This window comes from Stylophora pistillata, chromosome 2 (genome assembly GCF_964205215.1).
Source record: "Stylophora pistillata chromosome 2, jaStyPist1.2, whole genome shotgun sequence".
Lineage (NCBI taxonomy): Eukaryota > Metazoa > Cnidaria > Anthozoa > Scleractinia > Pocilloporidae > Stylophora > Stylophora pistillata.
Genome location: NC_142520.1, coordinates 572,378 through 599,665, shown reverse-complemented (window position 1 = coordinate 599,665; position 27,288 = coordinate 572,378). Strand labels below are relative to the sequence as shown.

At 43.7% G+C, this 27,288-nt stretch overlaps 2 protein-coding genes and 2 long non-coding RNA genes across 6 annotated transcripts; 3 read left to right on the top strand and 1 right to left on the bottom strand.

Moving 5' to 3' along the window:
• The first annotated feature begins 39 nt into the window (after positions 1-39).
• On the top strand, positions 40-3,907 carry LOC148736577 (uncharacterized). The gene is made up of 2 exons (XR_015996261.1): positions 40-372; positions 3,280-3,907. It is a non-coding gene; the product is annotated as an uncharacterized LOC148736577 (long non-coding RNA).
• On the bottom strand, positions 924-6,922 carry LOC111333656 (enoyl-CoA hydratase domain-containing protein 3, mitochondrial). 3 transcript variants are annotated; one of them, XM_088747607.1, is made up of 10 exons: positions 6,776-6,881; positions 5,728-5,870; positions 5,178-5,278; positions 4,717-4,849; positions 4,191-4,262; positions 3,977-4,010; positions 3,304-3,388; positions 2,598-2,707; positions 2,086-2,251; positions 924-1,541 (listed from the first exon to the last, which is right to left on the bottom strand). In XM_088747607.1, exons 2-10 carry the CDS (start codon positions 5,752-5,754, stop codon positions 1,433-1,435), a joined length of 837 nt encoding a protein of 278 aa, XP_088603733.1. In that variant the 5' UTR covers positions 5,755-5,870; positions 6,776-6,881; the 3' UTR covers positions 924-1,432. The 3 variants fall into 3 exon arrangements, with proteins under 3 accessions (XP_088603733.1, XP_022795015.2, XP_022795016.1); XM_022939280.2 differs by lacking the exon at positions 5,728-5,870 and having other exon boundaries at positions 6,776-6,922; XM_022939281.2 differs by lacking the exon at positions 6,776-6,881 and having other exon boundaries at positions 5,728-6,758.
• Positions 6,923-9,000: 2,078 nt separating this feature from the next.
• Positions 9,001-11,678, top strand: LOC148736576 (uncharacterized). The gene is made up of 3 exons (XR_015996260.1): positions 9,001-9,635; positions 9,880-10,014; positions 10,696-11,678. It is a non-coding gene; the product is annotated as an uncharacterized LOC148736576 (long non-coding RNA).
• Positions 11,679-11,698: 20 nt separating this feature from the next.
• LOC148736575 (CUB domain-containing protein 2-like) lies at positions 11,699-17,259 on the top strand. The gene is made up of 3 exons (XM_088747608.1): positions 11,699-13,875; positions 14,911-16,087; positions 16,412-17,259. Exons 1-2 carry the CDS (start codon positions 13,842-13,844, stop codon positions 15,288-15,290), a joined length of 414 nt encoding a protein of 137 aa, XP_088603734.1. The 5' UTR covers positions 11,699-13,841; the 3' UTR covers positions 15,291-16,087; positions 16,412-17,259.
• The last annotated feature ends 10,029 nt before the right edge of the window (positions 17,260-27,288 follow it).

Sequence of the window (27,288 nt, the reverse complement as noted above, 5' to 3'; positions counted from 1 at the left end):
TGATCATCAACAGACCCTTTTCTGTCCAGGACGATCTCTAAGTGCGTGTGCTGAATGTGACACAAATGACGATGAAGTGTGCGCACAAGTTCCCGCACGCCAGTGGGGTTATTCGACCTCGTTTCCAGGGTCCTCTCTACATATTCCACTCTCGAAAGAAGAAGAGAGAGGACCCTGGGAGAGACACTGGGGAGCTCTTGTTGACGTCAGATAGAGATAACGAATCTAATTGGTCAATATAAGCGCGTGCAAACCTGTTTATTTCTGACATCACAACGTAAAAAGGTTAGTCGTCGGGAAGAAAACAACTAGTCAACAACTGTTTTGTATATTTAACTTGTAAGGTGGGTGGGCTGTTAGCTGACGAGGAAGGTAAGTGTTCTAAATGGGCCATTTCCGAATTCCGTTTGGCCTCTTTTTCAAAACGAGGCCTGGTGCTCAACCATACGTATGAAAATGAGTTTAATTTGCATGTGAATGAAAACTTATTACCATACGAAAGGAAGAGCACCAGGACTCGCTTTCAAAAAGAGGCTAAAGGCAATTCGGAAATGGGCTATTAAAAGAGCCCTTTTTGCAGCTTTCGGTCGTGAATTTTACGTTGAGGTTTAAACTTTAGCCTCCCTTTTGACAGCGTTGTTTGCTCTTGTCTTGTTATTGCGTGGAAAAACTTCTTTCTTGTGTTGGGATTGCACCTTTCCACTCATGGCGAATCCTGGATAATTTCAAGTGCTTAGCTTTAAGAAAGATATATTGGACAAGGCTTTTCAGCCAACAATACTTGCTTTATACTGATTTGCAAATTTCAGAAATTATTTGTATCATTCCAATTTATTAACCATTAATATTCTCAAAAAAGTTTCAAATTCTTGTGAAAACTTTTGAAGACATTTCTTGGCATGGCTCAGTTATGCCATCATCAGTTTGTCGCGTTATTTCCGTTTATTTATTTATTTTTGTAACATGTTACATGCAAAAACATTACAATAGTTAAAGTAAACATTTGTATGCGTTGGTGTAACATTTTGCCAGGTTAATCTAGTTACAAATAATAATTAAAATTTCTATCCAAGAAAGGATAAAATAATTTAGTTTCTTTGTGATGTCATTAATCTCGATCTTCATCATCATATCATTGACCAAAGAGGTTCAGAGTTCGAATTTGGCTCAGACCAGTATAGCTCGTCGAATTTGGTCTTGATGTGTCGCGAGTTTTTCAGCCTCCACAAACATGCCTGATTGTCTCCAACAAACTGAGATCGTTAAATTAAATTGAGGTATGATTGAGGTATGTAAAGCGATTTTTTTTTTGTACTGATGGAATATCAACCTTGTTCCCGTTCTCTCGTTTTAATAAGTAATTACAGAGAGTAACTAAGTAAAGTGAAACCAACGCAATGGATTATTGTTTAATTTCTAACTACAGCTAATGTCAGTCAGTTGCGTGTGTCCAAGATGGCTTCCTCTTTTGGAGAAAAGCCTTGATTCCTTCTTGCCCATCATGAAGTTTCAGGTTCTCAACCATTACTGCCTCCGCCTCTCTAAAAAGGAACAAAATTAGCAACTACGTGAATACAGAAAAAGGATAAGTTGTAACTCCAAACATTGATTAAAAGCCTCACTAGGGTCATTTTCTCCTTTTAGGAAGACTTAAGTTTTGGTTTCTAAACAGAAAAACGAAAAGCATCTTCGACACTTTATTATTTGGTATAGTAACTCTATTAAACAAGGTGCAAAATTAAGCAAATGGGGTCTTGTTCATTTGCGTTTCTCCGCGCTTTGACAGTGACTAACTTACAATTCGAGATCTCACTGGCTTATAGTGACACTTTTCTTTGTTCTGATTGGCTACAGCAAATCGATGATTTCGTTCTGATGAAACTCAACTTGAGATGGTGCGCTCTAACCTGGAATTAGACACTACGACAAAAATAGGTTCTAAATGGTTAAAATTTAAGTAGAAAATACCTTAAAGGGTCTATGGGGAAAAAACAAAAATAGAACATTTAATTCAACCAATCGTAGAGCTTCACATTTCCGCGTGAAATTTGAAGAGGAATTCTGTCATTCTTAGCTGTCACTCACACATAAGCTTGATCCCGTCCCCTCATGGTTTGCGAGTAGAAACATGACTTTCCCATAGCTACAACAGGCTGACTCAGGGAGGCAATCTTATTCGCAATCGCATTGACTTCTTCTTCAAGGCTTTCCTCAGGTACAACCTTGCTAAGAAGGCCAGACTTGAGAGCATCTGTAAAAAATGGAAAAATAATACAACACGGTTGTTGGTTTAACATGACTCAGCCTTCCATCAGGTGACTGAGTTGTCAGTGCGACCGGCTATCAACTGCAGAATAGTCACTTTCTTACCGAAGGCGGGGGTTAGGGAGATAGGGGGTAGGGGATTAGTAGAGGAAGGAACATAAGGGGGGGGGGGGTAATAATTATCAATTTTTCACTGGCTAGGGGTCTAAATCATGTTGTCAAAACCCTTCTCTAAAGATACAACAGGTGAGGAAGAACTAACTAGCCATACAAATGCTGCTAAAAGAGCCTAAAAAATCTCTAGCCAGAAAAACATTGAAGAATGCCTTTACCATCTGCACCGATAGGGTTTCCAGTTAATAACATTTCTAATGCCACTTTTCTTGGCACAGCACGAGCCAAAGCAACTCCAGGAGTTGAACAAAACAACCCAATGTTGACACTATCAAAACAACAACAACAACAACAACAACAACAGCAACAGTGAATTCTCATAATTATAGTGTTTCTACATGCCTTGTTTATTTCTATCAACTTCATACATAGCATTGTTGGTTAAGAAATGCACCAGTAGAGGTGGATGTACAGAGCAAATGAAGCCTCTACATGCAATTGTTGTATTGCCTCAATCATGAAGTCACCCCAAGCCTTTCAAAATATATGGAACACACTCCAAGTTGTGACCATTTTAGTTGCCATGATCAGTATGAAAATGTATCAGCAACTGTACTTGCAACAAATGTTGCCTGTCTTAAGAGATCAAGAAGGAAATTGTAATGTTTTTATTACTTGGTGTTGATGTTCTAAAGGTAACATGAGGTAAAAAAATCTCATTTTGTGCTATGAAAATTTGCCTCTTTCCTCTTAGTTATCAGGGTAACAAAACAAAAAATGCCTCATGAACCTACAAAAATGATTGACAGCCACATCATTCACGAACAAGTGGTTTTGTCAGTGAAACAATTTATAATGTTATGATGTATAAAGTGTATTCTTGATCTTTTTTTCTTGTAGTTTCGTTGCTCTATGCATACTTACCCTGGCGTAGCAAATTGTGACTTGGTGGAGGCCACAGCAATATCACAACTGGCTACTAACTGGCATCCTGCAGCAGTTGCAAGTCCTTGGAATTGAACACAAAACAAGTTAAACAAGTTAAACAAGTTACTTAAAACCACTCTAAAAAAGATTAAACTATTGAACCCTTCTTACAATTTCATCCCTGAATCACACATTAAGGAATGAAGGAAATGATCACCAATTAGAGAAGTTCTTGAATGGGAAACAAATTTTCCGCATCAGAACCTTAAGAAAGGTATACAGAATAGTGTGGAGATCATGCTTTCTGATATTAGGATGAAGAGATGCAAAACTATCATGAAGAGTTGCAAGAATATGCATTTCTCTTTATCTGCTGAGCTGCCCTTTTCCTAGTATGATCCAACACAATTCAGCAAGGCTTCCCTCACTTATACAAAGTACTACTCTAAGCATATAGAGGTAATTTAGTGGTTTTTTTTTTTAGTGTATTTTTTTTTGGTGGTTTAAAATGGCTCTGAACTTATGGCTCTTCTTACACAGCTAGTAATCACTGAAGAATTGTGCAAGAAATAAAGAAATCACATTGAGTAGGACACAACAACTTTCTCAACATCACTCCTGCCTAAAGATCTTGAGATGCATTCAGGTTCATGTACTTCCCTATACTTACCATTCACTTGCGCTATGACAGGTACAGGTATATCCTGAAATATTCAATAAAAAGGTTAGTAAGCAGTTTAGTATTAAGGCTTCCAAATGCAACCTACATTTTTCTACTTGTCATTCAATACCATATTTAATATTTCTCTTGGTCTTACTTTTATAGAAGTATACAAATAGGACAACATTTAATATTATCAGCTGCTGTTTAGTGCATCATGTACCTGAACAAGTTTCATGACTTCAGTACAACGATGAAAGACTTGTGCATGATGGTCTGTGCCTTCCTCTTCTGTCTGCAATTTTTAGCCCAAAATATCTCACTCAGTACTCAATTCACTACTCAGTTTGCATAATTCAAACACTTCTTGGCACCAGATAATAACTGTTGTCTTCTATTTTGTTTGAAAGAGCTATACACTCCTTCAAAACATAAGTTCAATGACCAATTTTTAAAGACCAAAGATCTCATTTAGATGAGGATCAAACAAAAAAAACCTCAGGGACAAATTTAGCCTTTCAAAACTCACCAAACCAGTTTATATACCTTTCATTGTCAACTTCAAGTTGTAGTATCGTACGTTAGGAATGGGTCCTAGGCCTACTGCATGCTGGGACAATGGTGGCCCGGTTACGGGGCCCTTGTAGTTTACTCACTAGCATGGCAGCTTTAGTCTATTAAACAAGTCTTCTACCAAACCAACGCAGCTCAATAAACTAGTAATTTTGCTACAAGACCAAAGGCCTTACCAGTTCTTTAAGGTCATGTCCAGAGGAAAAAACACCTCCCTCAGCAGACAAGACAATAACTCTTAAATCAGAGTCTAAGTGGTGAAGTAGGTTTGACTTAATTGCATCCAGCATTTTCAAGGAAAGGGCATTCCTGAAGAGAAAAAAGGTATACTCTTATGGTAATAATAATGATGAAAATAATAATGATGATGATAATAATAATTTTTCACAAGGCTTCAGCATCCATGCAATGTTCTCAGCCAAAACAACAGCTTCTTTGATGTGCAAGCACTCAATACGGTAGTTTCATTCCTCTTGTTTTAGGTTCATGATTGCAGGATGTTGTGTTATCATTACCAATGATTTAATTTGATTTTATTTAGGTGTTCCATACAAGTTGCCGAAGTGTGTAAGCCAGGAACCCGAAACTCTGCAGCCCTGTAATGTCTGCCAGTGAGAATTAAAAGTTAGTGCTCTACCTTCGTTTTGGATTGTTCAGCACAATTCTTCTTATGCCACCTTCTTGACTGCAAGTTGTGAGACCCTCATCTTTTGCTAGACTCAGTAACCTCTTGCATAACTAAAGAGGAAGAAGTGAGTCATAACAACAACTTGATTATGAGCTTGAGGTTTATATTGCATGACAGCTGACAAGGGCTAAACACCCATTATCAATCATGTGTAGAAATCAAGAGCAAGTCACCAAATTGCATTTATTAGTTTACATCTATTGGTTCAAGATTTAACAACATGAGAGGCTCGTGTTCCTATTTCATATTGTTTCCAACAGCACACTCAGTTAACTATCAATCAGAGATTTTATGATACCCTGAATCATACATCACAAATATAAATTTTATGTGCCATTCATAAATAAATATTTGTTAGAAAACAATACTTTTGGATGGTAAGGGGACCTCCAGAAACTTTAAGGCTTATATAAGAGAGGCCTCCTACGAGACAAAAAAGACAAAAAAAAGTGTTTATGTAGGCGCTAAATGTTCAATTGAAACATTTCTTTTGCCATACCACCAATCCAACAACTTTGGACCCCATTTAAACCAGCTATTTGCTGAACTTTAACTGCCTCCTGGTTAGCTCAGTGGATAGAGCACTGGACTGTTGTGCGGGAGGTTGAGGGTTCAAGCCCCGGCCGGACCAACACTCAAGGTCTTAAAATAATTGAGAAGAATATGCTACCTTTCTATAACATCAAGTAATGGTTAGATATTCTAGTCTTCTTGGATAGGGACGAATAAATGGAGGTCCCATCTCCTACAGGGTTAGGGGTAGGGGTAGGAATCCATATTTTGAAGTCATCTTTGATCTATAACTGAACAGATGCATGGTAACATGAAATGTATTCGTTGTATTATAGAGCGAGAAGCATATGTAGTGTAACCTTTAAGAACGTTCTAAAATAGCTGTGTCATGCTGAGTCATCCCTCAGAATTAATCTATATAAATAGAGTTGATCTATTGTAATGTTACGGAACATTCTAGATTCTCAACTGCACCTATATAAGCCGAGCTTGTGACTAGATGTAGCGATTAGTTTTAGTTGCTGGTAGAGCCCGTTAGATATCAATAAAGGTGTATGCTGCAGAATACAAGGCGTCCACAATTCAGCACAATCAGATTACAACATTCTTGAAAACACACCATACATACATACATGCATGCATGCATGCATGCATGCATGCATACATACATACATACATACATACCTACATATACATACATATACTTTATTTAATCTCCAATTAACGAATCTTCATTAAACACGAATAAAACCTTGCAGGAAGCTTACATCTTGCAGGGTCAAGCCTGCACAGTGAGGATTGACAGAATAAGGAAATCGTCGAGATTCCACGAAATCATCGAGATTCCACGATAACAGCGTAGTACAGAACTTAGGAAATAAGCTCTGCGATCGACCTCCACGCGTGCACGTGTGGAGTAAGTATACAACCAAAACAAAGCTGTTAGTGGTCACATTTTCACCATACAGTTTTCCATTAAAGGCATGTCTATATAAATAAAATTATGAAGTGAGGACATGAACATTTATAATTACCTGGGCAGTTAGAGATCTCTTAGAAGGAACACGTCTACAAACCGACTGCAACATTTTGTTCAATTCGAAGACACTTGTGATGGTGGTCATGTAAGCTAAATAGTATGTCCACATGGAGGAGATGGAAGGGGATGACGGATTGCGCACGCCTCAATTTTCGGCAATTTGAAGTTAAATGATGCGAAGGATAAAGAAACCAATGCGATGATTCCAATTACTTTTGATGATTAAGTGTTAAGGATATTCTGACGAAGTCAGGCGAAAACCTGAATCTCGTCCTAAATTTCAACCTAAATTTCGATTCAGTGAAACAATTTAATTAGCGGTATGTTATATTTACACACGGCCTCCTTAAAAAGCAGGTGTTTTCTTTTCATCCTAATTATTTTAGTTTTTATCTTAGATTCTGGTTTAGTTAGGTAGTTAGTTTTCTCTACTTGAATGTAAATGTACCTGAAGGAAATACCGTGTATAAATAAAGTTACCATACCATAGCATACCAAACGGTTAAAAGACATGAATAAAGGCTAAAAGTTTCTAAAGAAACTGTGGCGCTGCGTCGGTAGGGGTAACAAGGTAATTTGGTTAGATCAACTGAGTTGAAATTGTAAATTGGCCACCATAACGAATGAAAAAGCTGACTTAGCCCTTCGTCAGAGCGAACAACGAAGGGCTAACGGTCGAAACGAAAGCTTTTTATTCTTTACGGTGGCCAATTTACAATTTCAACTTGGTTAATTAACAGGACTGTTTTTCCAAAATTTGTAGGCATCACGTTCTTCGAAGATTAATTGGCGAAAATTTGGCGGCTTGTCACAAGACCCTGTCCGAGCTAGCATACAAAACTAAAATTGTCCCCACGAAATCATGCAAAGGAAAAATTTTGTTATGACAGATTTTTTACCACGATCGTCAATAAACACGAAGTCTTTCACTGGGTCGCTGGCATAATTTCGTTAAGTTTCCCTTACTATTTGCTGATAAGCGCTGTGAGATTTGTCTAGACATATAATACGTATCATGACAGCTTGCTTTTCGAGGTGCGGAAATTAACATCCACTAATGTATTGAAGGAAAATTAGGGGACCTAATTTTCGAGTCAGTGAAATAATTTAATTAGCGGTATGTTATTTTTACACACGGCCTCCTTGAAAAGTAGCTGTTTTTTTTCATCTTACTTATTTTAGTTTTTTATCTAGATTCTAGTTTAGTTGAGTAGTTAGTTTTCTCTATTTTAATGTAAATGTACCTAAAGGAAATACCGTGTACTAAATAAAATCACCATACCATACCATACTGTTCCTTGTGACTGAGGCCGCGGGAAGAAAAGGCAACTCGGGGCCATTTCTCGAAGGTTCTGGTACCTTAAAGGGCCTGTAAAACTATTATTTTAACGACCCTAGCAGAGCTTCAAATATAAGAAGCATAGCTTCAAATATAAGAAGAACAAATGAGCTTAAAGTTTTGATATTTTCTGCAAGGAATAGGGAAATATACTCCCCTCACGCCCTCGGCGGTCTAAATCCGCTTGTGGATTTGGACCCCATCGGTCCAAAGGCGGATATGGACGTTTCTTCGCAGGTTTGGACCCCCTACCGAACGAAAACCGTAACTTTAACCCAAAGGAAATCCTAAGTGACGGGATACTGAGAACAAAATAACATCAATACGTATGTTTCGAATAAAAACATACTTTAATATGCACTGGAACGTAAATTATTCTATATTTCTACTGGAGAACGATGTTTTTACTTAGTTTTGTTTGGAGGTCCAAAAGTTCGGATGGGAGGTCCATATCCGCTAGTCCCAATCTCGAGGGGGAGGGGGTCTAAATCCCATAGGATACCGGCCAAACTAGAAGAGCGGACTAAGATATTTTTTTCGCGATGGAATTTCATCATATCACGACAGCTAAATGGTTAAAAATATGACTGTTTGTTTCGCCAAAAGTTGGAGGTATCGGGTTCTTCTAAGTTTAAAAATTTGGTGATTTGCAATAATTTGGTAAGTTTTTTAATTTTGGGGTCGCATTTATTTTACGCTACTTTTTGAACGATTTTCGATTTTCTCTTAAACAAACAAAAAAAGCTTTAGTGCGACTGCGACAATTATGCGTTTGTGGATGCCCCTAGGCCTACGAGAGATGGGATGTTTATCGTCTCTTGTAGTCTCACGTACGGCGAGAACTGAAAAGATTATATCGCCGACTGAACCTACCTAATTTTCTGATGTAAACGGCAATATGTTCTCTCTTCAAAGGAAAAAAAAATTCCCCCAAAGTTTAAGATACACCGATTACACCTATTAAGGTATTTCTGTATGTAAAATTTCTTTTTTAAACCACGCACAATCCTGCCAAACTAGACCAGCGAAAAAAAATTTTTTTCCTGATGAAATTTTTATCCAGACATATATAATGTATACAATGACAGCTTGCCTCTTGAGGTGCGGCAATTAACATCCCCTAATGTTTACTCCAATGTAAATGTACCTGAAGGAAATACCGTGCATAAGTAAAGCTACCATTCCATACCATACCAAATGGTTAAAAAAACATGACTGTTTGTTTTTCCAAAATTTGGAGGCATCGCGTTCTTCGAAGATTAATTGGCGAGAATTTGGCGGTTTGCCATAAGGGCAAACTTCTGCCTTTTGTCTGCATTAATTTTGGAAATCAGATGTTCCTAATGACTTTTGTCGGTGTTTACGCATACGAAGAGTGACCTTCAAGTCTATCACGCGATCATGTCTAATTTTTTGCACGCCAACTGGGGCTGTTCTTAGGTCCAAATGGCTCGTGTTCGGTTATAGACTGAAGCTGGGTTTCTGAAAGTGCAAAAATAATTCGTTTCATTCCAAGGTAGCACTGCGGTCTTCTTTAGTAAAATAACTATCACTCCAGAGCTAAGAGTTTTTTGAGGGACAGAAGCCTTTGCCTTTCAAATGGAGTCGGTGTCCTGGGAGCATACATTCTCGTTTTCCGTAGGTTTCCCTCGACAGTTGCCATAAGAGAACAATTCGCGATTTCCAAGACGTGAGTGACTGGGCGGATCAACGTTTCTTCTTGAAACTCATTTTCCTGACTCTCTCTCTCTCCTCAACAGCGGTGTCCTCTACCCCTGAGCGAGCCATGTTTCGTTTGAAACATAAACGGATGTTTTACACCCTCTCGTCGAATTGCATCCGGTGTGGAAAAGGAAAAATGTTCAAGATCCTTCTGTTAATCATTTTTACCCCAAGTAAGTACATTTACGAGGAAATTTTCTTTCATTGTGATGTTTTAAAAGATGAAAAGCCACAGTGGTTTTTGAATAGTCAAGTTAAGTTGTAAAGCTGCATCTCTGTACTCATGTTGTTCATTGTTGGTGGAATTTTTTAGGTAAATATAGGCGTTAATGATATTTTCTGGTAAAATTGGTTCTCGTGGCAGTTGGAAGCTGAGTTTATACTCGGAATCTCAATTTCCTTTCATACGACCAAACTTAGCACCAACCTTGCATGGATAAACAGAAACTTTCATTGCCTGTTTTAAACTTACTTTGGAAGCTGCTCTGTTGAAATTACGATAGATATACTTAAAGTATTTTTAATATCGAAGCCGTGAATTCTCACCTAAGTTTCCTATTTTGAATGGCCTAAAGTTTACGGAACCTGCTCTTTCATTTTAGACATATGAATATTTAGATATAAATTATTTAGCTTCAAAGAGACCTTTTCAGTTCTTTTGTAATCTTTTCAAATATTGTCAATTTAGAGAGCGATCGAACCTCACACCAGTTCAATGTTTAAGTAAGTATTTTGTAAAGGTTTTTCGTTTACGAATTTGAATACACTAGTAGTCGTGTCAGTTGTTGGCCTGGCCTAGAATAAAAAGTTTACAGTGGAACCAAAAGGTTGTCTCATCCTTGACGTCCATACAGATCGTACAAGCTCACTCGAAGAGGTCTCCTGTACTAGGGAATCGTGACGAGTTCTCGCTACCGAGTCGCTCTACAAAGCCAGTCCCCCCCCGTTATTGTCGTGTTTTCTGTGGAAGTCCCGTTTGGGCGCGAAAACCTATCGTCGCAGCACCACTTTTCTGCTTCGTGAAATGCAGTTTGGGAAAATTCTGTAGCCCTCCACAAAATAAAACCAGGGATAGAGAATCCAGATGGCCACTGATCTCTTCTCTTCAATCCAACGAATTGCCGAGCACCGTTCTCGGAGAAGTAGATCCGCGTTCATCAAGTCGAGAAAATGCGTCTCTGAGTGGGCCTGAAGTTCCCTTAATTACAGCAAAGTCTCCACCCAAGTCAGTGTTAAGTCAATCTGAGCGTCAACGGCGGCCCCCAAAGCGCTCAAGTTATTGTGTTTTGACGAAGCCATAACCTGCTCTAAATACCTCCGAAGCGTTACAGGGCTCGAGTATTTACTCTACTAATGCATGCTTAATTCACATTTTATATGAGTCAGCCCGTGTGTCGGTTTATAATTTTGAGACAAAGTTTTCTTTTTTTTCCCTTTATTTCATTTTCACATAAAACGGCAAACGATAAAATCTGATGTTTTTAAGTAGTCGTGACTCCATTATCAAGGTAAAATATATATGATCATACAATTACAACATTAAAGGCGATTTTGGCGCGAAGAAATAACATAAAAGGGTGCCAAGATTATGAAAATACTTTCCCACGAATGTAGTGTGATTGCACGTTGAGATTTGCTATAAAGCTGTTATAAGAAGCATTTTGCACACTACACTGTCAAATTTGTTTCTGCATTTCTTGAGCACTTGGAAACACTCTAGAAGGTTCTGAGCCATCCTCTCGTGCACTTTTCTGTAGTGTTTGGCAAAGGCGGAAGATTGTTTTTATGTCCCTACACAAGATTATGTAAGGTACCTGACATTATGTACAGGGAGGGGGGGGGGGGTGGAAATTAGGGGGGGGCCAAATAAAATTCTGCAATACCAATACCAGCAAAATTGACTTTTTATGTTAATTTAATGAATTATGGGGGGGGGGGGGACCAATAAAAGGCGTGTCCCCAATAAAGGGGGGACTTAAAGTTTTTGAGAAGTTTATTTCTCATTTCCACCAGCCCCCCTCCCTGTAAATAATGTTAGGTCCCTAAATGTCCGCGTGTGTAATCTTATTTCATTTTCATTTCATTTTTCACCCAACGATCCAACAACTGACGGTGACGTTTCCTATACGACAGGCTACTCATCTAAAGTCAACCTCAATGGTTCCTGTGGATATTTTTTGAGCCCTAATTTTCCCAACAACTACGACGCAAACAGGGATTGTACCTGGAATATCACGGTACCGAGTGAGAAAATCATCAAACTGACCTTCTTGAACTTTACCCTGGTAGTATATGAAAACATGGACTTTTCTGCAGCGGCGGCAACCAGTGCCCAAGTTTTCATCACAAATGTTGCTTCACATGGAGGAGATCATTACTTTAAGCTTTGTGGTCAAAAGCTTCCCTTTCCTGTGTACTTTAAGGGAAATTTCATTCAAGTGAGATTTGAATCCCGCACCGGTACTATAAACAAACGATTCAATGCGTCTTTCGAGGCGATAGATGGAGATTCATGTACGTAATTTTTTCCGTAAGTGGTTTATTTAGGAAGCATGCTAGTACACGAAACTGTGATCATAAAGCAATTACGTTCAACTATACTCTTGGAAAACCACTTAACATACGTAAGATTGTTGTCTCCCGCTAACTCAAAGGCCTGGATGTGGATGCTTTCATTGATGCTGTCAACCAAGACGGTTTTCTTGATGATAATCTTTCTTGTTCTGCCGTATCCAGATATGAGCAAGTTCTTGTAGATACCCTTAACTGAATGGCACCAATTAAATCCAGAGCAATTACCATACATATTAATGCACCATGGTACAGCGACGAGATTGCTAAGGAAAAAAGGCTGAGAAGATAGCTCGAACGCAAGTGGCGCCGGTCTAAACTTGAATGTGATAGATTAGGAGATATCCAACAATGTGGTGCAGTCGGTCAGCTAAATTGCAGAGGCCGGTATGCTAATGAATTATGAACAATCTCTGAAATAGTGCAATGTTTCAGCTGCGAACCGAAACTCTAGTCTTTGAAATAACTTACAATTAACGATGTCTTGAAATAAATCAAGCCTGGGGCAACTAAGTCGTGTTCACTTGACCCTCTACCAGCTTCAATCATGGCCAAGTGTTATCATGCCTTGGTACCTATGCTGAGGAATATCATTAATTTGTCACTAGCTGGGGCGGAAATGCCCGAGGACTTAAAATGTGTTTATGTTGCGACAGTTGTTGAAAAAGCCTATTACTGACCATAAGGACTTTGCCAACTTTCGTCCAGTCTCTAATCTTAAGTATGCCTCCAAAGCTAGCGAAAAAGCGGTTGCTGTACGGCTAAGTGACTATCCAGTTTGCAATGATCTATAAGTAACAGGTTATCACCTGCACAGAGTCAGCTCTAATAAGGGTGCATAATGGCATTATGATATCTCTGGACATCGGAAATAATGTAATTATAATGGTTCTTTTGGATCTCTCTACCGCCTTTGACACTGTTAACCATGGCTTACTTTTTTTCAGACTTGAAAAGCGTTTTGCAATTACCGGCACCGTTATTAATTGGTTCAAATTCTATCTTTTGTAGTCGTGCACAATTTGTCGGCATCAACCAATCTCGTTGAAAGAAACGTGACTTGCTTGTTGGAGTACCACAGGGCTCTCTCTTAGGACCCTTACTTTACCTGTTAGATACTGCTCCTATTTCTGATGTCATCGCCAGCCACCATCTTAATGACCACCTTTACGGGGATGATACTCAACCTTACCTGGCCTTCAAAACAGATGATGTGAATTCAGTTATTCATGGAGTTGTTGGCTGTGTGTCCGTGATAAGCTGCTGGATGGGACAGAATGACTTAAAGCTGAACCCAGAGAAGAAGGAAATTTTTTTGATTCATTCACGGTTTCGTGAGGGGCCTGCACTTGATGACCAGCAATTTGGAGATGAACGAATCTCGATCTCTGACAAAGTAATGAAGCTTGGAGTTATTCTTGACTAGCATATGACCTTTGATGAGCAACTTGACCATGTTTCACGTAAGTCTTCGATCAACCACTTGAGGAAAATGTTTAGAATTCGTAGATATCTTGACGAGAATGTTGCCTCGAAAGTCGTACATGCATTTATAACTACGCGGTTGGACTATTGCAATGATCTATATTTTGGACAACCGAAGTATAAAATGGAGAGGTTACAACAAATTCAGAACATTGCTGCTCATTATGTCACTCGTACAAGGAAATATTACCCGGCATATTAATTCTGTCTTAGTACAACTTCATCGGTTGCCTGTCTCATATCGAATCGTGTTTAAGCCCCTTTTTGTCTATAAATTATTGAATTGTCTCTGCCTACAATATCTTACGGAACTCTTGAAACATCGCAAATCGACTAGGTCTCTACACTCGAACCTTGAAGATCTGCTGATGCAGCCAAACTGTAAATCTAAAACACAGCTTTCTCTATATGCGCTCCGAAGATTTAGAACACTATTCCGTTGGAAATAAGACAATCCAGTACGGTTTCGGAAAAAAAACCCAAGACCTTCCATTTTACTAAATTTATAAAATAACTCTTTACTATAACCATTTTGAATTTGTTAGCCTCTAGTTTCTACGTACAGCGCTAGTTTTTTATTTTCTAAGCCTTTTTAGGGTAAATTTTATGGTTTTAGGATTAATTTTGTAAAGCACCTCGAACATGTAATGGATGTGTGCGCTGTATAAATGAACTATTATTATTATTGTTATCATTATTATTATTATTATCATTATTATTATTATCATTATAATGAGCGAGTAGCCCTAGTGAATTAGAATGAAGTGCGAGTTTGGTTCGGTGTAACCTAGCAAATCATATAAAGTAAACACTCAGTGAACGGCTAAAAACGTTTCACATAGTCAAACCTTGTACATTATTTCCTATGCCCTTTATACAATGTCGCTCTTGTATTTTATTAAATTAAGATGTAAGCCGTTTCTCAAGGCGCGAAACTAGCTATCAGTGATAGTAAAGAGGGTAATAAAGATACTTCTTCCTGAACTTGACACAGTCTTTGTTATTATTTTCAGTGTGCCCTACTGATATGATCCTGAAAGAAACATCAGGTTCTTTGTCCTCTCCCTTTCATGCAAGAATCTATCCATTTAACCAGACATTTAGCTGGAAGATTATAGGCAAACAAGGATACCATGTTGAGCTCAAAATACCAGACTACAATCTGCACCAATGTGACGCCGCTTGCTCGTGTGATTATCTGGAAGTTCAGAATAGCTTCAGTGATGATTCACCGACTGGAAAACTTTGTAGTACACCAAGGAATCTTAATTTAAAATTCTACTCATTACAAGAAAGCTTAAGGGTGGTGTTTGTGTCCGATGATACAAAAATGGATTATGACGGATTTGAGGCAACTTACAAGCTTTTGAACTACAGTCGTCCTAGTAAGTAACAAGTCTAAATGCGTAGGTAGTATTAAAATGACGGGAAAACAGCGGAAAGGACAAAAAATGCATGGTTCAATAGAGATAGAGAACCGTACTGCCCATATTCCAAGAAAGTGATCTGGGCTGAGGGCATATGCTGCCTTCATGTAAGGTCGACTCTTGTTTAATTTTAATATGTAGCAAAAATGATTGGTACGGGTCACTTTTTCGATGGCTCCTTTGCTAGCTAAGCTCATGTCAGTTTTGACCTTGCGTCTGGCATAGATAAAACTGCAAGTGTGCCTGTCCCTCTTTTCTAACTAATGACGCAAAGAAACTCGAGTCAGCCAGTTATTGTAAGTGCGATTAACTCTTTGAAATCGAATCCTAAAGCTGTTATTCCAGTATTTAAGTTAAGGGGTGTCACCAAAGGAAACTGGATCTTGTCGCGGCCATTTTCGGAGGGAAGGAAGTACTCCGAGGAATCAACGAAAACATCACGATGAACGCATCATTATCTTATGACCCTGAATTTGGTCAAGGCAAGCATTCAGAAATGAGCTTTACCTGGCATTATGGTGAAATCAAAAGCAACATCTTCCTAGGGGGGCAGAATACGAAAGATGTCTTAACAAGATTAGAGTGAGAGAGTCATCGATCCACTATTCTGGGAATGTCTCTGGTCTGTCATCTTAAACACTTCAGCCATGGCTCTGAATAAGACCTACATAGTGAAACTTGTCGTGACCAAGGACTGTCGCAATGCAAACGGTTATCAAACAATCTACTTGGAGAGGATTAGCCCCCTCCAAATATCCCAAAGGTGCGAAGTTTATCTCTTTGCTTATTTGTTTCTTGCTGCTATTACTCTTTTTTTAGATTTGAGTTAGAAGTGGAACCTCAATCGTCTGTGTAAGACCTCAAGTAAGCATCCAATCACTGAAGAGAAACAAAGGAAACTTAAAAGCTCCCTCTTTCGCATAGTTTCAGCCTCTCTCTCGAGTTCGGTCGCTGTTTGCCCCAAAACAAACGTCGGATGTCGTTTTTGGTTCAACTCCGCGTATAGCTACTGGGCAGTGAACGTGCCCATGTCACAAATTTAAAATTAACGTAATTTATAATCTTTGTATTTTTTTTCCTTATTTAGTTTCCTTATAAACCATGAACTCAAAGTTGTCAGTCCGTTAGTTAAGCTCAGTGTCCAAGCACAATGCCAGGGATCACAGTGCTGTAAAATATCTTCTTATGAGTGGATTCTCCACCAGCAATATAGGCAAAACTCATCCATTGTATGGAGGAAGCAGGATTTACAACCTATCACTGACACACCGCTTGGTTGAAGCCAAATAGTTTTCAAGGGAGGATCCCTTACTGGTGGAGAGAACTACCTTTTGACACTATTCGCAACAACTACAGACGGTTTATCGGGGATGAGTGCGTACGACTTCACCACCGCGTCACCCCCTACTGAGGGAACATGCGGGGTAACTCCATCAAAAGGCATCTCACTAAAAACTTATTTCAACCTTACCTGTATCGATTGGAAAAGTGATCAGAATCCTCTGTCCTACAAATTTCAATATCGACTAGAGAATGGTTTGTACATTATGGTATATCATGGCTTGAACAGCAGCGTTGTCACTCGGCTACTGTCTGCAAACATGTTAACAAACTATTCTAGAGAGCTCATCCTTACAGTGAGTGATCAAGTTGGTGCTTCTGCTCCTGCTATTTACTTATCAGTGAAGGTAGGCTGTTAATCAGCAGTAGAACGTATTTTTCGGAAATAATTTGAATATATGGACAAAGTTGAAATGGTAATTTGGCCACCGTTACGATTATAAAAGGTGACGTTTCGAGCGTTAGCCCTTCGTCTGAGCGAATAGAGGAATTGTGGGTTGTGTGTGCTTTTGAAGGCAGAGAATGGAGCTACGTTATTGGTGGGAACATCCCAACGAGAAAAACAAGAATAAATGAAATTCCTTTGTTGTGTAATTAATGTGATGACATGCACCCAATACCTTCCTCCCCAAACCTCGGCATCAGTTTACGATGCCTGCTGAGAATGTTTTTTGTGAGCAAAGCTCGTCATACTGAGAAATTACGGACGCCTATGTGGCATGCGTGCAAAGTCCGAGCAAACGTGCAGGGAAGTCATTTTCTCACCAATGCCACAGCAAGACTATTTCTAACTTACCCTAACTCTATTTCTAATCAACCCTGACCCTATTTCTAGCTTTAAGCCCAGTTTTAAGAGTCACTTAAGCCAGAATTGAAGAAAAAGCAATAAGTTACCATGCAAGCAGTGTACGCCTTGCAAAGTTGTTACGGTGTAAAGTTTCCATTGGAATGAAGTCATAACAAATGAACAGATTTACGGAGTTAGACAAAATCAACAGCAGAGGGCTCCTTACAGCATGAAAGAGGATAAAAACATTCCGAAACTTTGGTTAAAACGGGTTTTATTGCTGTATAATGAAGTGTTAGAGACCCGTATGTAAGCTATGACGTATAAATTCGAGCGGGTGCCTGGGTCTAGCAAGGACAAGTTTTGGAAATGGCGGGGTTAGTGTAAACAAATAAAGGGCCATTATATTGCATGTGATTGTGGACTGTAGGGCCGCCTGGTGACGGAATGGCATCATGAAGCCTGAAAGTCAGTAATCCCTATGTATCATTCAAAGAATCGAGTGGTATTATATCTGTTTGAGGCAGGTGTTTTGGGCTAGGTCGGAGGAGTGTCTAAAAGCAACTCTCTTTGTCCAATGCAGAAAACAAGCATGGCAAAGGGAGTTAGAAGTTAGATAGAGTCGGGGGATAGTTGTTTGGTATTGGAATAGCGGGTTGCTTTTAGACTTTAAATAAGATTGTATACGATAGAAGGCGTACCTGTCCTCGCAAAATGATATCGAAATTATGCAAATGAGCGGTGAGCACATAGTCCGATGTTGTTTTCCGTTTGTTCGCCAAAGGAAACGGTTTGATTGCAAATAAAATGGGCCAATACCTAGAGCATTGAGCCGTAACGTGATGTCGTGTGGCCGTGGGCTGGTTTAGGCTCTTGCTGTGGCCAAAGAAACAGAACTACGATGGCATTGTGCATTCCGCCATTTTGTTTGTTTCTTCTAGAAGATAATAGTGAGATGGTTATTTTTTTTTTATTTGGAAGAAACACATCCTTGGAAGCTAAGAACCATAGAAAAGGAGAAAAAAAAAGAGAAAGGAAGAAAAGGAGGTAAAAAAAAAACTTTAGTCTCGCACTGGCGGGTATCGAACTCTTGACCTGCCTGTCATTACTGCCGCGCACATGTTAACGAGAATCAATGACAGTCCGGGGTTCCATACCGGAGTTCCCTTTTTCCTTTTCTTTTCTTTTTCTTCGTTTTCTTTTTTTTTCTTTTTCCTTCTTTTTAATGACAATTGACGTTGAAAATACTCTCGGCAGAGCAATTTTTCCATTTTTAATAGGTCAGGGCAAAAAGCTGACAAAAAGGTTGAGCTTTGCGAAAGTGTGGACACGCGACTTTTTATTCAAACAAACTAAACCCTACAGGCATAATAGAGCAGTCCTTCCCCTTTCGTGTCATATACTTAGTGTAGGAGAATGATGTTGATTGACACCTGTCAATTGGGTTTGACTTTTGCCAAAAAAATCCCAAAATGAAATTGTCATTTCAAAACAAGTGTGATAAAGTCTCAAATGTCGCAGAACTTCATTTTCAGGTCTACTCATTGCCCTTAGAATAAAGTGCAGAGAACGATTTTATAATTTTATATAGATTTATGAATTAGGCGCAAAAATGGTTTTTGTCAAATAGACAGGCACTCATTTCATCGACTGTAACTGGAAAACCCTCATTTCTTTAGCTTTCAAATATGGCAGGCAATTACTAAAGTAGCTGTTTTATTGTATATGTGAGTAAGTATGAAATGAATTCATCAAAACGCATGAGATTTATAACGCTTAGAAAAAAGAGGAAAAGGGTAAAAAGAATTAAACCTTTTTTATCATTTTAACAGAAAGTAATTTGAAAGCCAATCACATCGGTATAAGCTTAATGACAAACGGAAAAAAATGATTCTGTTAGGGAATTTTTAAAGTTTAAAAAAGTAGCTCCGCATGGCCTACTTATTTGACGCGTCAAAAAAGAAAATCCTTTAAAAATTCTCCAATTACACCGTAACGTAGGCCTCCGTCGGTCAGGGTCGAGCATGCCTATAGCATCCTAGTTGTGTGCTCAGCTGGAGCATCGGCGACTATGACTGCGAATACCAATGCATGAATAGCAGTCGTTGTTGCAAGTGTTGCATGTGTATGCTGTCTGTTGGACAAAGCTGGCACAAAGCTTTCTGAGGGCTCACCTCTATGTGGCAACTCGTCTCAGCTTCTCCATTCCTCTTTTGAGGTGCTTGGTCACGGTTCCTCTCCATCGTGACCAATCAGCTACGAGATTTTCCTAGGTCTCTATGGCAATACCCACGGCCTTCACGTCACGCTTCACAGCTTCTCGGTATCGCAGCTGTGGGCGTCCAGTGCGTTTACTTCCAGTGGCCACCTCAACATACCGTAAGTATTTGGGAATGCGGCCGTCTGGCATGCGGTGAACGTAGCCTAGCCAGTGGAGTCTGCGTTGCCTGACTACCGTAAACATACTAGGCAGCCCGGCACGAGACAAGACCTCTGTGTTTGGGACTTTGTTTGCCACGATTTTCCCAGGATGCTCCGGAGGCTTCTCATGTGGAAGGTGTACAAGCGTCTTTTTTGTCTGGGATATGTCGTCCATGTATCGCTACCGTATAGGAGTGTACTGATGACGCAGGCGTGGTACTCCAATTACACCACACGATAGTTAAGACCATAGAAAATCATGTCAATATCATTTTGTTTCCATTTCGGGAGATTTTGATGGATTTCTTTGCCATAGAAATAAACATGTCAAAAACACACCTTTTCCCGACCTTGATTCGGTCTGCAGCCCATGCCCATGGACGATTTCAGTAGATTGGAATATGTCCAGATCTTGTTCTTGTCAAGACCTCCCTACCGGTGTGTCATATGTGGTGTTGGAATAGAATGACGCGGCCAAAATGGAATCCCAGGTTCACTAGACCCAAGGGACCTCGGGAATAGACGCGCAACTCCGGGAAATCAGGGGCGTCGCAGTGGCATGCGTGAGAGTGAGAGGATGTGCACTATGAGGCACATGTCCGGAACAAGGGGTCAGGCCTGCACACTCGCCTGCCACTTCCAGGAAACGCATGACAACGCGGCCAAGATGGAATCCCAGGCTCACTAGACCCTAGGGACCTTGACAATAGACGCGCAACTCCGGGAAAACACAGGCGCAACAGTGGCATGCGTGAGAGTGAGAGGCTGTGCACTAGGAGGCACATGTGCGAAAGAAGGGGTGAGGCTTGTCCTCACGCATGCCACCTCCACGAAACGTATGAAAACGCGGCCAAAATGAAATCCAAGGTTCACTAGAGCCAAGGGACTCCGGGAATAGACTCACAACTCCGGGAAATCAGGGGCTCGAAGTGGAATACGTGAGAGTGAGAGGCTGTGCACTATGAGGCAATTGGTCGAAACAAGGGGTGAGGCCTGCATGCACACATGCCACTTCCAGGAAACGCATGACAACGCGGCAAAAATAAAATCCCAGATTCACTAGACCCTGGGGACCTCAAGAATAGACGCGCAACTCCGGGAAATCAGAGCCTCCGCAGTGGCATGCGTGAGAGTGAGAGGCTGTGCACTAGGAGGCACATGTGCGAAAGAAGGGGTGAGGCTTGTACTCACGCACGCCAATTGCACGAAAAGCATGAAAACGCGATTAAAATGCAATCCCAGGTTCACTAGATCCATGGGACTTCGGGAATAGACGAGAACCTCCGGGAAATTGGGGACGCCGGAGTGGCATGCGTGAGAGTGAGAGGCTGTGCACTATGAGGCACATGTGCTAAAGAAGGGGGTGACCCTTGCACTCACGCATGCCACTTCCACGAAACGCATGTAAACCCGGCCAAAATGGAATCCCAGGCTCACTAGACCCAAGGAACCTCGAGAATAGACGTGTAACTATTCAGGATTCCATTTTGGCCGCGTTGTCATGCGTTTCGTGGAAGTGGCATGCGTGAGTACAAGACTCACCCCCTTCTTTCGCACATCTGCCTCACCCTCACGCATCCCACTCCGGCGCCCGTGATTTCCCGGAGTTTCGCGTCTATTCCCCAACTCGCCTGGGTCTAGTGCACCTGGGATTTCATTTTTGCCGCGTTGTCATGCGTTTCGTGGAAGTGGCATGCGTGAGTACAAAGCTCACCCCCTTCTTTCGCACATGTGCCTCACTCTCACTTATGCCACTCCGGGGCCCGTGATTTCCCGGAATTGCGCGTCTATTCCCCAACTCCCCTGGGTCTAGTGCACCTGGGATTCCATTTTGGCCGCGTTGTCATGCGTTTCGTAGAGGTGGCATGCGTGAGTACTAGGCTCACCCCTTCTCTCGCACATGTGCCTCATAGTGCACAGTCTCCCACTCTCACGCAGGCCACTCAGGCGCCCATGATTTCCCGGAGTCTCGCGTCTATTCCCCAACTCCCCTGGGTCTAGTGCACCTGGGGTTCCATTTTGGTCGCGTTGTCATGCGTTTCGTAGAAGTGGCATACGTGAGTACAAGGCTCACCCCCTTCTTTCGCACATGTGCCTCACTCTCACGCATGCCACTCCGCTGCCCATGATTTCCCGGAGTTGCGCGTTTATTCTCCAACTTCACTGCGTCTAGTGCACCTGGCATTCCATTTTGGCAGCGTTGTTATGGGTTTCGCCGAAGGGGCATGCGTGAGTACAAGTCTCACCCCTTTCCTTCGCACATGTGCCTCACTCTCACGCAGGCAACTCCGGCGCCCGTGATTTCCCGGAGTTTCGCGTCTATTCCCCAACTCCCTTGGGTCTAGTGCACCTGGGATTTCATTTTGGCCGCGTTTTCATGCGTTTCGCCGAGGTGGCATGCGTGAGTACAAGGCTCACCCCTTCTTTCGCACATGTGCTTCATAGTGCACAGGCTCCCACTCTCATGCATGCCACTCCGGCGCCCGTTATTTCCCGGAGTTGCGCGTCTATTCCCTATTTCACCTGGGTCTATTGAACCTGGGATTCTATTTTGGCCGCGTTGTCATGCGTTTCGTGGAAGTGGCATGCGTGAGTACAAGGCTCACCCCCTTCTTTCGTACATGTGCCTCACTCTCACGCATGCCACTCCGGCGCCCGTGATTTTGCAGAGTTGCGCGTCTATTCCCCAACTACCATGGCTCTAGTTCACTGGGGATTCCATTTTGGCCGCTTTGGCATGCGTTTCATTGAAGTGGCATGCGTGAGTACAAGGCTCATCCCCTTCTTTCGCACATGTGCCTCATAGTGAAACAGTCTCCCACTCTCACGCATGCTACTCTGGCGCCCGTGATGTCTTGGAGTTGGACGTCTATTCCCCAACTCCCCTGACCCTAGTGCACCTGGGATTTCATTTTGGCCACGTTGTCATGCGTTTCGTGGAAGTGGCACGGGTGAGTACAAGGCTCATCCCCTTCTTTCGCACATGTGCCTCATAGTGCACAGGCTCCCACTCTCACGCATGCCACTCCGGCGCCCGTTATTTCACGGAGTTGCGCGTCTATTCTGCAGAGTCTGAGAAAACGCGCGGAGGAGGCATGTTCGCACCCCTGCCAAAGATATGAAACGTGAGCGGAGCATCTGAAACTCAATGGGCGAGTAGAGCAGTCGCATGGAAACCTCGGCGTGCAAAGCGCGCCTCTCAGACAAAGGGCACGGCCAAGTGGCATGGCTGCAAAGTCCGAGGAAAGGCGCCGAGGAGGCATGTTCGCAGCCCTGCTAAAGATATGAAACGTGAGCGGAGCAGCTGAAACTCAATGAGCGCGTAGAACAGTCCCATGGGAACCTTGGCGTGCAAAGCGCGCCTCTCAGACAAAGGGCAGGGCCGAGTGGCATGGCTGCAGAGTCCGAGAAAACGCGCGGAGGAGGCATGTTCGCACCACTGCCAACGATTTGAAACGTAAGCAGAAACTCTGAAACTCCACGGGCGCGTAGAGCAGTCCCATGGCAACCTCGGCGTGCAAAGCGCGCCTCTCAGACAAAGCGCACGGCCGAGTGGCATGGCTGCAAAGACCAATAAAACACGCGGAGGAGGCATGTTCGCAGCCCTGCCAAAGAAATGAAACGTGAGGGGAGCAGCTGAAACTCAATGAGCGCGTAGAGTAGTCGCATGGCACCCTCGGCGAGAAAAGCGCGCGTCTCAGACAAAGGGCACGGCCGAGTGGCATGGCTGCAAAGTCCTAGAAAACGCGCGGAGGAGGCATGTTCGCACCCCTGCCAAAGATATGAAACGTGAGCGGAGCAGCTGAAACTCAATGGGCGCAAAGACCTGTCGCATAGAAACCTCGGCGTGCAAAGCGCGCCTCCCAGACAAAGGGCACGGCCGAGTGGCATGGCTGCAAAATCCGAGAAAACGCGCGGAGGAGGCATGTTCGTAGCCCTGCCAAAGATATGAAACGTGAGCGGAGCAGCTGAAACTCAATGAGCGCGTAGAGCAGTCCCATGGAAACCTTGGCGTGCAAAACGCGCGTCTCCGACAAAGGGCAAGGCCCAGTGGCATGGCTGCAAAGTCCGAGTAAACGCGCGAAGGAGGCATGTTCGCAGCCCTGCCAAAGATATGAAACGTAAGCGGAGCAGCTGAAACTCAATGGGCGCGTAGACCAGTCCCATGGCAACCTCGGCGTGCAAAGCGCCCTTCTCAGACAAAGGGCACGGCCGAGTGGCATCGCTGCAAAGTCCGAGAAAACGCTCAGAGGAGGCATGTTCGCACCCCTGCCAAAGATATGAAACGTGAGCGGAGCAGCTGAAACTCAATGGGCGAGTAGAGCAGTCGCATGGAAACCTCGGCGTGCAAAGCGCGCCTCTCAGACAAAGGGCACGGCCAAGTGGCATGGCTGCAAAGTCCGAGGAAAGGCGCCGAGGAGGCATGTTCGCAGCCCTGCTAAAGATATGAAACGTGAGCGGAGCAGCTGAAACTCAATGAGCGCGTAGAACAGTCCCATGGGAACCTTGGCGTGCAAAGCGCGCCTCTCAGACAAAGGGCAGGGCCGAGTGGCATGGCTGCAGAGTCCGAGAAAACGCGCGGAGGAGGCATGTTCGCACCACTGCCAACGATTTGAAACGTAAGCAGAAACTCTGAAACTCCACGGGCGCGTAGAGCAGTCCCATGGCAACCTCGGCGTGCAAAGCGCGCCTCTCAGACAAAGCGCACGGCCGAGTGGCATGGCTGCAAAGACCAATAAAACACGCGGAGGAGGCATGTTCGCAGCCCTGCCAAAGAAATGAAACGTGAGGGGAGCAGCTGAAACTCAATGAGCGCGTAGAGTAGTCGCATGGCACCCTCGGCGAGAAAAGCGCGCGTCTCAGACAAAGGGCACGGCCGAGTGGCATGGCTGCAAAGTCCTAGAAAACGCGCGGAGGAGGCATGTTCGCACCCCTGCCAAAGATATGAAACGTGAGCGGAGCAGCTGAAACTCAATGGGCGCGAAGACCTGTCGCATAGAAACCTCGGCGTGCAAAGCGCGCCTCCCAGACAAAGGGCACGGCCGAGTGGCATGGCTGCAAAATCCGAGAAAACGCGCGGAGGAGGCATGTTCGTAGCCCTGCCAAAGATATGAAACGTGAGCGGAGCAGCTGAAACTCAATGAGCGCGTAGAGCAGTCCCATGGAAACCTTGGCGTGCAAAACGCGCGTCTCCGACAAAGGGCAAGGCCCAGTGGCATGGCTGCAAAGTCCGAGTAAACGCGCGAAGGAGGCATGTTCGCAGCCCTGCCAAAGATATGAAACGTAAGCGGAGCAGCTGAAACTCAATGAGCGCGTAGACCAGTCCCATGGCAACCTCGGCGTGCAAAGCGCCCTTCTCAGACAAAGGGCACGGCCGAGTGGCATCGCTGCAAAGTCCGAGAAAACGCTCAGAGGAGGCATGTTCGCACCCCTGCCAAAGATATGAAACGTGAGCGGAGCAGCTGAAACTCAATGGGCGCGTAGAGCAGTCGCATGGAAACCTCGGGGAACAAAATGCGCCTCTCAGACAAAGGACACGGCCGAGTGGCATGGCTGCAAAGTCCGAGAAAACGCGCGGAGGAGGCATGTTCGCACCCCTGCCAAAGATACGAAACGTGACCGGAGCAGCTGAGACTCAATGGGCGCGTAGACCTGTCGCATGGCAACCTCGGCGTGCAAAGTGCGCCTCTCAGACAAAGGGCACGGCCGAGTAGCATGGCTGCAAAGTCCGAGAAAACGCGCGGAGGAGGCGTGTTCGCAGCCCTGCCAAAGATATGAAACAGGAGTGGAGCAGCTGAAACTCAATGACCGCGTAGACCATTTGCATGGGAACCTCGGCGTGCAAACTGCGTCTCTCAGACAAAGGGCACGGCCGAGTGGCATGGCTGCAAAGTCCGAGAAAACGCGCGGAGGAGGCATGTTCCCACCCCTGCCAAAGATATGAAACGTGAGCGGAGATGCTAAAACTCAATGGGCTTGTAGACCAGTCGCATGGAAACCTTGGCGTGCAAATGGCGTGTCTCAGACAAAGGGCACGGCCGGGTGGCATGGCTGCAAAAACCGAGAAAACGGACGGAGGAGGCATGTTGGCACTCCTGCCAAAGATATGAAACGTCAGCGGGGTAGCCGAGACTCAATGGGCGCGTAGATCAGTCGAATGGCAACCTCGACGTGGAAAGCGCGCCTCTTAGACAAAGGGCACGGTCGAGTGGCATGGCTGCAAAGTCCAAGAAAAAGCGCGGAGGACGAATGTTCGCAGCCCTGCCAAAGATATGAAACGTGAGCGGAGCAGCTGAAACACAATGAGCGTGTAGACCAGTCCCATGGTAACCTAGGCGTGAAAAGCGCGCCTCTCAGACAAATGGCACGGCCGAGTGGTATGGCTGCAAAGTCCGAGAAAACGCGCGGAGGAGGGATGTTCGCACCCCTGCCAAAGATATGAAACGTAAGCGGAGCAGCTGAAACTCAACGGGCTCGTAGACCAGTTACATGGCAACCTCGGCGTGGAAAGCACGCCTCTCAGACAAAAAGCACGGCCGAGTGGCATGGCTGCAAAGTCAGAGAAAACGCGCGGAGGAGGCATGTTCGCACCCCTGCCAAAGATATGAAACGTGGGCGCAGCAGCTGAAACTCATTGGGCGGGTAGAGCAGTCGCATGGCAACCTCTGCGAACAAAGCGCATCTCTCAGAGAAAGCAAACGCCCGAGTGGCATGGCTGCTAAGTCCAAGAAAACGCGCGGAGAAAGCATGTTCGCAGCCCTGCGAAAGATATGAAACGTAAGCGGAGCAGCTGAAACTCGAGGAGCGAGTAGACCAGTCCCATGGCAATCTCGGCGTGCAAAAGGCGCCTCTCAGACAAAGGGCACGGCCGAGTGGCATGGCTGCAAAGTCAGAGAAAACGCGCGGAGGAGGCATGTTCGCACCCCTGCCAAAGATATGAAACGTGGGCGCAGCAGCTGAAACTCATTGGGCGGGTAGAGCAGTCGCATGGCAACCTCTGCGAACAAAGCGCATTTCTCAGAGAAAGCAAACGCCCGAGTGGCATGGCTGCTAAGTCCAAGAAAACGCGCGGAGAAAGCATGTCCGCAGCCCTGCGAAAGATATGAAACGTGAGCGGAGAAGCTGAAACTCGAGGAGCGAGTAGACCAGTCCATTGGCAATCTCGGCGTGCAAAGCGCGCCTCTCAGACAAAGGGCACGGCCGAGTGGCATGGCTGCAAAGTCTGCGAAGACGCGCGGAGGAGGGTTGTTCGCAGCCCTGCCAAAGATATGAAACGTGAGTGGAGCAGCTGAGACTCAATGAGCGCGCATAGCAGTCGCATGGACACCTCGGCGTGCAGAGCGCACCTCTCAGTCAAAGGGCACGGCCGAATGGCATAGTGCAAAGTCCGAGAAAACGCGCGGAGGAGGCATGTT